The following is a 12,830-nucleotide window of genomic DNA, read 5'->3' on the forward strand; positions in this document are numbered from 1 at the left end:
TCTGAGACCCTGTCACTGGGAAGCATGGCGAAAATGAATACGTTCCTGCTGGACACCAGAAGAGCTAGAGAAAATGTTGCCTTTTCATCAGCTTTTTGCTTAAAATATTACCCATACCAAAGCCACATGAACGGTGAATTCTACTCCAATGCCCACAGATGCAATCAAGATGACCACAGGCACAGCGCTCAGCTTGATCCCAATGAGGCCCATCATGCCAAAGAGCTCGACTGTCATCAGAGCCAGGACCATCACCTTGAAGAGGGAAGAGAATGATTTGTGAGTGAACACGGCACACAGTGCGGGTATAGACAGTAGGGCAGTACCGGGCACCTCATGGCAGATTTAGATGAGGAAAACATTTGCGGGCCAAACAGCACAGAAGTACTGTACTGACTTGCTTTAGCTTCGGACAACTGTCCTTACTTCCTACTGCAACTTCCTGCTGGGAAAGGAGAATCTGGGATAGTCATTTTGTAACGCTAATGGAGGAATAAAGGCAGTTTAGTAATCTCATGTAAATGGTTTTTCCAATATACCTGCCAAAAAAGGCAAAAAATTAATCAAGCAAACTTCACCACAGCAAATAACGAAGAATTACATTGTCACGGACTCATCACTCTGCTACAAATTTTATACATGTTTGGCCTGCTCTGTCCACGAATTCCGTATCCGTGGACTCAATGAAGTAGGGATGGAAAAGATTTGAAAGCAAAAAACCTGCACCTCAACTAAACATGAATACTTTTTTCTTGTCATTATTCCTTAAGCAATACAGAGTAAAAACTACAATTTATACTGCACTAAGCACTAGGTAGGTACTACAGATGACTGAAAGGACACAGGCAGAAATGTGCAGGGTACATGCAAAAACCAAGCCATTTGATACAAGGGACTCAGGCACCATAGACTCCTACAGGGGTCTTGAAAGCAATATCCAGAGAAAAAATATCTTCTCTTCTGTTTTGATCTTAAACGATCAGATCTTAATGTTTTAGTTCCAACTGAGTTGAAAAGTTACGTCTCCATCCTAAAGAAAGTGGATGGGAAGGGGTAAGTCAAAGTGCTTGTCCTGATTTTGCTGGAGACCCACAGGCTAAGTAAATGAAGATGGCTTGGGAGCAGGCTAGGGGGAGGCTGTCATCAGCTGACACGTGTCGGGTTACCGGGCCACCGCACTTTGAAGAGATGAGGCAGACAAAGCAGACCCTGAAGTCCAAGGGACAGATTCCATTAGCCTTTCATCTTTCTTGTAAAAATTTGTGAGGAAATGGAAAGAAAATATGTGAGGGTAGACTCTGGAGTTTCTTGGGCCAAGCAGAATAAAATGCAAATAACCTCCCCCACTGCCCACTTTACACAGATGGAAGACAGAGAAAATGATCTTTCTTTTCCTCTCTGAGGGTGGGGAGTCGGCAGCGGTGGGGGTCATGGAAGAATAAAATGAAAGGTGGACAATGTCCATGGCTTAAGTACTGTGAAAATCTCTGCAGACTAAACATTTACCTTTTAATGTACCTGCTGCTGCCCAGACTTATGCTGCAGAAACAAAACCTGGTCTCTGTTTTCATAATTTTGGCATTTTAAAAGGCTATACCACAGTTTGTGGAATTTAAGCACTGCCATGATTTTATTAGACTCTACATAAAACTCACTTCCAATTGAAGGGCAATGTGGAGTTAGTAGTATTAGTTTATCGCCTTCTCCCAGGAGTTAACACCCCCCCAAGGCATTTCATCCCACAGAGCACTACCCTCGCTCTCCTAGGTATCCCTCCGTGTTAAATGTGGAGAAGAACCCTCTACATATTACTAGGTCTGCGATGAGGTCACTAAGTGCTATTTCTGAATTAGAAAAAATTATTTGGTCCCACATTTTAACAAATGCTCAGGGCTAGTACAGAAAATGTGCTTGAAAAGTCTCGTCTTGTACACACACACTTTAAAGCTGCACTTGAGGGGATACAGGGCTGCAGCTATGAGAGGCTCTACCTGCACCACAAACTTCACCAGCTCAAGCAGAATAAATATACTATGGGTGATGCAATCTATACCCTCCTCCAAAGGCCCAGACATAAACAAAACTTCCCGGCTGCAGAAAGAGCTATGCTGAAAGGAATTTGCCTGCCACAAAGACCCCTAAAGAAACTCACAATGATCCCGGCTGTCCAGGGGTTCAGCAGGAAGAGCGCGCACACCAGGAACGTGCAGGCCAGCACCACGCTGATAGCCAGCAGCAGCCAGTGGCGCAGGCTGATGTACTGCTCCCAGAAGAGGAACGGGTAGCCATTGGGGTAGCTCGAGAGCCCGAGGCTTGTGTAGTTGCTGCAGATGGTTCGCACTTTTTCGATGGCTTCCACAAAGTCTGAGGTGTCCCGCAAGCCGTTGAGGTAGAAATGGAACTGGGCATATTCGATGGGTTCTGCAGCTGGGACTGGGTGGAGAAGTCACCAAGTTAAGACAGGGCCTGGGGAGCGAGGGAGGAAGGACCTCCTCACCCCAACCCCACAGGTGCCATGAGGGAAAGGCGCTTTGCTAGAAAGCCAACCACTATCCTTCTTTTGACACAAAGGAGAAACAATAAATGGAGTCCTTACAATTTTCAGACAAACATCAACCTCTCTTTCTTTAGGGGGGTGAGCTGGAATGGGGGAAGGAGCTTGTGTTTGTGTATGTTTCTTAAAACCTTTGATTTTAATCTTTCAGAAGCACTCACTCTCCGTGAAGGGCCTAAACCCCTGAAGATTTAAATTTTGGGAACCCTTTTTGTTCCTGTGACACATGTGAAAATACTAGGTTCAAACCGGTTTCCTCAATTGCTTTCGGGAGCCAAATAATCCCAGTCATGCTTTGCAAGAAAAATGCTTTTACCGCTCTAACCAACTTAAACCTTCCCTGCCTCTTTTCTAATGCAATGCTAAGTCTCAGCAACAGGGAAAGAAATCCTTATACAACAAGTGTTTAGTCACTGCCGTTGTGTGTTCCAGACCCTTTGGGGTCATTCAGTTGACTTGCTAAACATGATTTGCCCTATTATAATCTCAACTATAAATTTTCATTAAGACAAGCCTTGGCTGCTTGCCACCAGGCTCTGGGGTTTAGATACAGAGAAGCACAACTGCCGGCTCCCCAGCCAGGTCTGCCAAGGGCCCCGTCTTCTTTCTCACGTCCTCTCTTGGCCCGATCTCCAAATACTAATATCTCTAACATAAATGCAAATTAAATCCTAACAGAACCACCTTTCAAACTTGGGGCTGAGAAGTGAAAGAGGAGGACACTGTTGTATACAGACTTTTCTGCTCTGGTTTAAACAGCTTTGACAAAGTACAGGTGCTTGGTGGCTTATAGGAATGACCCAACGTGCCAAACATCCCTTCAGCACCAGAGTTGACAAAGTTAAGATAAACATATAATCCCCAGCGATAAAACCTTGCAATTGTAAAATAACACTCAACCTGGAGGCGTCCCTGACTTTCACAGGGAACAGCTGGCATGAGGAACGTCTTAGAGTTAAAGCTACAAAAGGAGATTAGAGACTCTTATTTCTCAACATGATAGCATGTGGGGTTGTATTCCATTACACATCTTCATCTGTCTCGCAGGGTTTTAAACTAAAAGAAATATATTGTTCTATTTACACTTTTGAACCCTGGATAGTGTCAACAGACTGGGTTGTGGCTAAGCTCTGAAGAACAGGCCAAGGCGACCCCTGTAAGCTCCCAGTCCCTATGGGCAGGGTGCTACTTACTTCTCAGCCTCGTTTCTGGCATGTAGTCTGCTTTGTCATGAACCCACTCTGGTCTGTGGGGTCGGATGTTGGCCTGGGAGGCAGCGTAAGCAACAGGGTCATTGCTGACCCAAGCCGTCAGGTAGATGTAGAAAGCGCTGGGATTAATGATGCCATCTGCATCCACCAGACGCTGTTTAGTCAACTACAAAATGGGAAGAACAGAGGTTTTTCAGAATGCGGTATGGGGTAAACACACTCTTGCTTTGCACCCCACGTTTCCAACAAAGAAGATAATGCCCACAGCTTGAAAGTGTCACCAAGACCCCTCAGAACACCTTTGATTTCTTCCAAAATGCACTTATTGGAGGATGCGATCGTTGGTGTGTTTATAACAAACACACGCCTCTCTGCAGATGGCCCAGGAACTGGCTGAGCCAATTAAGTCTGAATGCTAAAGGACCTTCTGTAGCCAAGGCGGGGAATGAACAATCTGGAGAAACATATTTATTGGAGGGGAAGGGGGGAAAAACCTGGCAAGAATCCCCATCCACGTCTGTGTGCAGTTAACCTCTGTTGTTAACACTGAAGGAAATGCCACCCAGTAAATGGAGGAGAGCTATAAAAATAAAACAACATCTGTATAAATTTTGCTAACACTAGCCTCCTATGACCTGTGTATTCAAAAAATGTCCTTTGCCAGAAAATGGAAGAGACTAATACAGAGCCGTGGCCTTTCTGGGTAATCTTATTTCTGAGAGGTGGGCAGACTCAGTAAGCCAAGTCCTTTCTATGGCCAAATACGCTCCCTCTCCAGCAGACCTCATGGGCTTTGCTTAGGTCAAAGACACCGAGACTGAGTGTATGGGTGAATGTGTATGTTAGATAGATTGAAAAAAAATTTTTTCCTGTTTACTTTAGATTTGGGCCTTGTTCCAACACTTTTGGTCTTTTTTAACAAAATGAAAAACACCAGTGACAGCAGCTCATAGAGAAAGAGTGAAGGAAGAAAGAGTATGGAAGACAGGGAGAGAACTAGACTTCAGGGATCTGGATTCAATTAATCCACAGGATACGTAACAACTGTATGTCTTCAAACCGTCTCTGGAATTACACACTACAGCTCACGGCCTCCATGCATGCAGCCTGCTTTGCTCCCTCCCAGGCAGAGGAAGTCATATGGGGGGGCCTGGCCCAATCACATTTGTCTCACAGTGCTCCTGGTCCCTGATGCCACCTCAGCTCCCTGGCCACACAGGAAGACTCCTCTGCCCACACCCTTGTCAAACCTGACAGCCCCATGCCCTGCTGCTCTAAAGCACTGAGTTTCATGCTCCATAATAACTCTGAACAATGTACTTTGTAATTCTGTCACCTTGAAATGCCAGGAAGAAAGCAGGAGACAATAAACAGAGCTGCTAAGAAGATCATTAGGATGACCCTTTCTGCCTAAAGGTAAAGCAAGCAAGCTGCTAAAGGGCAGAGGGAAGAGGCTCTGGGGAAGCCAGAGTCACCCTGGACCCATCTGAAATCTGCAGTCCAAATACACTCCCACATATCCCTGGAATCAACAGGGGTGTGCATTTATTATGCACAGAGATGAGGAGGACGATGAGCCCACACGGATCCAAGGATCTGCACTTCAACTTGTCCAGCTCATGACACAGCAATCTGTGCTCAAGTGTCTGCCCCTTTGGCCACGGTAATCCAAAGGAATGGGTGTCACAAATTCTCCCTTCATTTTATAACCTCTCCTGCCCCATCCACCCACCCCTTCAAATGACGTGCGACACAACAAATGCACTATACCAAGCCACCGAGGTTTAGAATCTGAAAGGCTAAGATGACTTAGCACTTTCACATCTAAAAGTCCTAAACTGTCTCCACTGTGATGCTTGAGCTGCCCCTGTAGCCCAGGGTAACATCCGTCCCCATTTGGCGGAAGAGGCAAGTGAGGCTGCCTGGCTTGCCTGAGGTTATACAACTAGCTGGTGGGAGGAAGTAAATTAGCACCAGTTCAAGATTCTTCCTACCAGTTCCTGGACAGCACCGGTTGGGAATCACCTGCTGTCAATCCATCTTCCTGCCATATGGCAGGTCCCCAAGCTCTGCCCAACTGTGCCCAGAAAGACTGCTCTGGAGTTTCTGAGCAGGGGGAATACCTGGCTGATGTCGATGGGCTTATCACGGCTGCCGGTTTGCACCAGGAGTTTGTAGGCGAGGACCCCATCATCTGATCCATTTTTGTAATTGTTGGGCATGATTTTCCCGGTTTCCCAGTCACTGTCAAATGCGTCTTGAAGCCCTAGAAGAGGCAAATGTGTGGAATGCATTACAGCTCTTTACTAGAAGGAACTGCTCCTAAGGGGGCGAAGTGGGGACATGACAGGAGGTACAACAGGGACCACTGGACTGTGTGAATGAACAGGTTATTTATAATCCTTGCCCAAAATACAGGAGGAAAAATAGACTTTACCTTTAAAAAAACAGCCGCACTTCCCTTTTCCCGTAACTGCTCCAACAAGAGAGCACAGGAAGACACACACCAGACTCCACCGTCTCAAACCGTGTGGAGAGCTACGCCACGGGTTCCTCAGTACAACCAAAAATTCCACTTACAGGGGCAAAGACACATTCGAGCTCCCAACTTCAAACAGCGACTCAGCTGCTTCTGAAGCCCAGGGTGAGCGAACACAAGTCTGTCAATTTGATCCATCTGTTCAACTTGTGGAGCTAATGCAAGCCGTGGGATCCGCTGCCAGGTTGTGTAAAGATCACAGCCAACACCTATTGACTCCTGCCCGCTCCCTTCCTCCCTACCACCCTTCCCTCCACGCGGGGGTGCAGGAGAGAGGAGGGAGGGATGCTGCGCACACACGGGGAAATACCTCACAGGGTAAATTTGGATCAGATTGAGAACAGGAAGCCGCAGACCAATACAAGAAGGCTCTGTGAGAACAGATGACAAACCGCAGCCCAGGGAGGGGAGGGAAAAAGCTCTTTGGGCTTGGGGGACGGGCGAGCCCACCCGCCCCACACAGCTGCTCTTGGCCTCCGTAATCAAAACCATCATTACAGACCTGACGGTTTGGCTGCAGCTGTAAAGAGATAAGCGTGTTGGAAGAGAAAACAGGGCCCTGGTGACCCAGCCTTAGGGTCTGAGCTCTGGCTGGCGGCACACTCTCCCTGACAGCCCTAGCCTGGCCCTCCCCAGTCACCTCCCAAGTAGAACTCCCAAGCCCAGCAGCCAGGAAGCCACCGCTTCTGAACAGGCTGTGCGTGTGCGGGTTAGGGATGACTGGCAAGGAGAGAAAAGGGTTTGCTGCCTTTCAGGACATGCCCTGGGTGACTTCAAATAAAGAGAATCTGGTTGTGTGACTGCTCTGAATGGTTAAGCTCTCAGAAGTCGAAAGGTAGGAAAGGCGCGAGGCACAGACTCCTTTTCCTTCTTCTCACTTTTTAAATAAAAAGAAACTAAACTCTCCTTCCAATCTTGCTGTGGGCATTGTTTTCATATGAACAATTCTGGGGTAAGGATGGTGGGATCCACGGTGGAAGGAGGCCCCTGCTGCGGGGTGGGCATGGCAGAGGCCAGCAGGGAGACCACCAGGACGGCTGCGTCCCAACCCTCAAGACAGCCTGTTTTTCATAGCAAGGCACGGACACGGCAGTACGGAACAGATGTTATTTTATGACCTAAAGCTGGTTTTTTTCGGTCTTCTGTTTTTGAGAAAAAATAAACAGGACAGGAAAAAAACAACTTTTACTCCCTAAAAAGAAGCCTCATCTGTTTCTGAGCTGTACTAGAATCTTCATCACTTCAGATGGGTACGGTGCTTAGGGTACCATCTTGACCTGGAGCAACCTACGCTGAGCGGGCAACTTGTGAGCGCCCTCGTTATTACCACGTCCACTTTGTGCATGAAGACACGGAAGCTTGCAAAGGTGCACATTTAGCCAAGGTGGTTCAGTCTTGGAGCAAAGCTCTGAACCCAGGCAGCCCAAAGCCACAGTTGGCTTCAACCACTCACTGCTGGAAACCCCTTGAGCACGCTGTGGTACCCAGACATATTCACGTGAATTGAAAGTAGCAGAATGAACTCTGGTACCGTCAACATCTGGCAGCAAACTGGGCCCTCAAAATCAGAGAGCGTATTTTAGATATTTTTATATGCCAAGACTTTTGAGATGTGGAAACCAAGGAAGAAAAAAAAGCAGGCTTCAGAAGGTCACCCTGCTGGTCTCGGAGGTGCTATTCAGTCCACTGGGGTTCAAAGATATAAGACATGGTCTCTGACTTTATGGACAGTTAAGTCCTTCCATAATTTAATACTTTCTGACCAATTACTGGAAAGCTCGAGTAACAAGTGTGCCAGCTTAAGTGCATGCACAGTGTACGACGCCAGACACAAGGCAAGGGACAAGGATTTGCTTCGACTGCCCCAAAGCCCAGCATTTTATATTCCAATAAATGCACACTGTAGAAAAGCATTGTGGGGCCAGAGATACAGCTCAGTGGTGCAGCACCTGCCTGGCAAGCACAAGGCCCTGAGTTCCATTCCTGGTATCGGAAAAAAAAAAAAAGAAAGAAAAGAAAAAGCACTGCGACATTTTATAGCAAACCCTCAAAATTTTAGTTAGAACTTCTCCCATTATGAACATTTAAACTAAAAATAATTTTCTAAGCATATAAAGTTCTGGGCTAAAGAAATTAACCTAGTCAATTGGATCTTAAAAAGAAAAGCTTAGCTTAAATTTCATTTGTGTAATTCAATATGAAGTAAAAAACACCATTTATACATGATGTACAGCTTTTCTCTAACTTCACCTTATATATGTTTAAGAATGACATGAGATAATTACTATATTAACGATTAGGTATTTTTGCAGTCAAAACAAAGAACTAATTAATGGTAAAGCTAATGGCAATTCCATAAAAAAATAATCGAGACTTCCATATTTAAAAACCACACAGAAATATTTGGAAGGAAAACTGACTCAAGGATAATTGCTTCCTAGAAGGAAATGTTCAGGGACCAAATTCAACCACTCAACAGGCCTGAAAATGTCTAAACAGCCAAAGGCTCTTCTACCTGGTCATTTTGTGCACAGTGCCCTGTTGGGCCTTGTAAGGGTCAGAGTTTCAGGGCTGGCTGGGACCCTGACTTGTCTGTATGCATTGATCTAACTTGGTCTAGCTGGGTGCTTAGCAATCAAACATGATTTAAACACACCTTAAAAAAAAAAATCTCGGGGCTGGGGATTTAGCTCAGCGGCAAAGCGCCTGCCTGGCAAGCGCAAGGTCGTGAGTTCGGTTCCCGGTACCGGAGAAAAACCAAAAACAAAAACAAAAACAACAAAAAAATCTCAAATCTGAATGCTCTGGGTCTTAAAAGGATAAAATACAGGGATCAGCAACAATGCCCTCTGACTAAGGTTAACTCTCTGCACTGTTTAAAGATAATACTCTGCCCCCATCCAAACCTCAGCCTAACACACCACATAAGACAGAAGCATCCAAAGCAGAGGCCAGAGACACTGGAACACACTCTACAATAACCCTCCTCTGCTCAGAGGCAGGCGGAGCACAGCGTATCTCTTTGTCACTCCTAGCCAATTATGTCCACGTCTTTGGTCAATGGGGGAAAAAAATGAGAAGCAGGAAATCTCTCCACCAGTTCTTTTGACTCCTTGTCCAAAGAAACACTGCCTTCAGAACTAAGCGTCAAAAAATGAGTCTTGGAATAAATTTACACTAATCTTACGAATGTTAAAAAGCATAACAATGTCCTATCACTATCTTTACCCTCCTTCAAAATAAAAATCCAATGTAACGTACATGTATGAACAAAATCCCATTAACACAGGTCAGAGCCAGAAACAGTCCTGAAACAATTTCAATCTGAAGTTGTGTTGTACAAACTCAGTAGGAAATGGCCGCCTAATCTTTACATACAACTGTACTGACTTAAGAAAAAAAAAAAAAGGGCACTTAAATCTGTGTTTAAACAAGCCTAATTAAGTGGGAAATTAAGACAATCATTTGGATAATCTAAGCCAAAAAATGTTGAGGCCATAATTATTTGGGTATTCCAGTACATGCATTTTTGCTTGAATTGTGTGGATAATTATCCTGATTCCCTACTTCTTTCTGCATGTGTCAACACAGAATAAATGAACAGATGTTCTTGGAATCACTGAATACATTTATATTCAGTCAGTTAGCAGTTGGGAGAGCAAATTCAGACAGTTTTTCCCTCTCTGGTTAACTAGTATTTTCTAGAAATCCTTCTGAGAACAAGAAGCCAAGAAAGGCATTTTAAAGCCGATTTTGATTACTTATGAAATAGTGTGCAATCTGATTAAGCATTTGTAAGTTTAATTCATTCACCAAATCATACGGGTACAATGAACCCTCATGTAAATCAGGAACTTCAGGTGTCAATACAGGTTCATCAACTCAAATGAATGCACCACCATTCTGGTTAGGGTGTTCAGAGGGCAAAAGAAGGACATGAGAAATCTCTGTACCTTCCACTTAATTTTGCTGAGAACTCGAAGCTGCTCTAAACGTCTATTAAAAAAGTAAATAAACAGATTTTTTTTAAAAAAAGATGATCCAAATATGGAATTTGAATTATATACACAGCTGATTCAAAATCTTCTGGTGTTAACACAGCATACATAATATGGCAGCAAGTCAGCCTAGACATCCCATCAATACTTTGGTTTCCCTTGGTCACTAAAGTAGTCACCCTTCAAAAGGAAAGAGCAATGGAAGCAATCAGGATCCACATTTTATAATATACTTTTCCTTTTCCCAATGTACATCAGAAATTCTTACAAAGTTCCTGAGTCAGCCACTTGGACTATATTTAGATGGTTTTACAGGTAAAAGCCAGATATGGGAGGTTGCTGCAGAAACAGCCTATGTAAAAATGTTAATCCTTAGAACTCCATAAACTCTGCCAGTGAACAAGGGATCTACAGAAGGTGAACATGCCAAAGACCAAGGGCGCCGCTGACAAAGGATGACAGCGCCATAGCAGTGTCTCACCTTGCAGCCAGTCTCTAAAGTAGTGTAGCCACATTTTGGGAAGCTGTTTGTTTTCTTCCAACATGACGTACTTCACATTACTGAAGCTCTTGTGAAGGTCGTACAGTAAGTGCTGGATATTCGGGTAGTCTGCTTTCTGGGTGACTATATACATGTTGTAGAAAGAAAAGTATTTGAACTGTGCAGCAATAAAGTCATATTCTCTGGTTTCCCGAGGGACGATGTCTGTAAGGTCCAGCCCGTCTCTCACTCGGGTGGTCCCATAAAGGCTGACCCCCAGCAAGCCCAGGAAAAGGAAGATCACCACGACCTGCAAAGGGCAAGAGGCATGAATGAGATCAGACTCACAGGATCACCAGGGACTCTTCCGTGACAAACACCAGCTGTTTGTACCTTCTGTTACTACTATTCTGGCCCAGATTTAGTACATGGGAGCCATTCTCCCAGAGGGAGAAACACAGAATCATAGTAACAGCATTTCTAAATAACTTCATGAAAAATGAAAACATTTACAATGTGAGGAGTTAATCTAAATTCATGGAAAGACTCTCACAGAGATCCGTTTCTGTAGAAGATGAGCTCATTTAAATGAATGCTTAGCTTTGCATGGATTCACTTTGAGGCCTGAACTATAGCACAATTTCATATTTTTTTTTTTTGGCATGCCAAAAGTAAAGGTGGAATCTGACGAATTCTACAGGAGCTGGCCCTGTCACATTTTGAGGGGACTGGAATAGTTCTACATCACAGTGGATTACCTTGGCTTTCGGTTTGAGGAGGAAAGGGGCATAGTGCTTCTCAGCAAAGGACGAGAGCGTCCACTTGGTGCAGGGAGGCTCGAGACAGTGGAGGCTGGGGTCGGAGAACTGGGAGAGCAGGTCCCTGGTAGAGCTGGTGCTCTCAGGGCTCTGGCAGCTGAGGGTGTCCTGGGTGACAGTGACAGGCTGCACGGAGATCTCAGAGCGCGGCTCGGCAGTGGTGTAGTACACATGCGTGTGGGGGTCATACTCCGTGCGAAGCTGGACCGTGGACTGCATGGTGATGTGCGTTTCATGGGCGAAGCTGTGGCTGCTATACGGGGGTGGGGGGCTGTAGCGTGTGGCACTGTGTGCCTCTGTGTAGGCCTGAGGTTCAACCTGGATCACTCTGCTCACGCAGGGGCTGCAAGGAGAAAAACACACTGCAGGCTGTGCTGCCACAGGGGAATGGTTTTCATTTAGCTCCGCAAATGTCCCCTGATGATACTGACACTGACCTGACAGGGTCCAAGGATTCACCCTGAATCTGGTTCTCATCATGATGAACCCCTTTCCAAGATTAATCCCAAAAAAGTAAGAAAAGGAACCCCAGAGAAACCTACCACCCTATGCTTTTCCCAGGTGGGTGCTTTCCAACCTTGCTCTTCCTAATACAGAGAGCTATGCAAACTCCCATCAAATGGTACTAACTACTGGTTCATGATGGAAATGGTCATGGCTATCAGAACCTCAAGGGTTGAGAATTCGGATAGCTCCCTGGGAGAAGTACCCTCTGTCCACATCTCCCCTACCCCTGTCACACCGGTCCAAATCCTATTGTAGTACATTCTCTTCTAAGTCCACAGATGGGAAGAGTTCTCTCAAAAGTACAGCCAGTAGAAGCCACAGCCGCCTGAAAATGTACCTTGTAAAACAGCAGAAAATATCCAATCTCCTGTCCTCACGTCGATATAAATCCATGCTGAGAATTGCAGGAAAAATGAGCAGCACCATGGCAAAATTGAAGACCACCACAACTGCAGCCTGAGGCCAGGGAAAAGAACTCAAGGTCACCAAAACCGCTTTTGAAAATGAAGCGGCTTCCAAATAGTATTTTTCTATGAGTATCCTGAAGCATTTGAAGTGGAAATTTTTTTTCTCTCATCACTTTGCTTCTCTTCCATCAAGAAATTACTGACTATGAAGTGGGACCCGGGTCCCTATTATTCAGATCCTTTCCATCTCTAATAATTCCAAGTATTTAGAAAGTACAAACACAGGAACTTTACTACCCCTGTCTTGCTAACCTA

At 45.2% G+C, this 12,830-nt stretch overlaps 1 protein-coding gene across 1 annotated transcript in view; it reads right to left on the bottom strand.

Annotated features, from left to right (window-relative positions):
- The window catches only part of Ptch1 (patched 1), a gene marked incomplete at its 5' end in the record, with an annotated part of 55,733 nt that overhangs the window by 11,595 nt on the left and 31,308 nt on the right, over nt 1-12,830 (bottom strand). Inside the window, 7 exon segments of the mRNA XM_013514312.1 lie at nt 118-255; nt 2,153-2,433; nt 3,748-3,931; nt 5,889-6,031; nt 10,784-11,093; nt 11,542-11,944; nt 12,446-12,564. Coding sequence (XP_013369766.1) covers nt 118-255; nt 2,153-2,433; nt 3,748-3,931; nt 5,889-6,031; nt 10,784-11,093; nt 11,542-11,944; nt 12,446-12,564 — 1,578 coding nt within the window.

Source organism: Chinchilla lanigera, unplaced genomic scaffold, assembly GCF_000276665.1.
Source record: "Chinchilla lanigera isolate Chin_1 unplaced genomic scaffold, ChiLan1.0 scaffold00021, whole genome shotgun sequence".
Classification (NCBI taxonomy): Eukaryota; Metazoa; Chordata; class Mammalia; order Rodentia; family Chinchillidae; genus Chinchilla; species Chinchilla lanigera.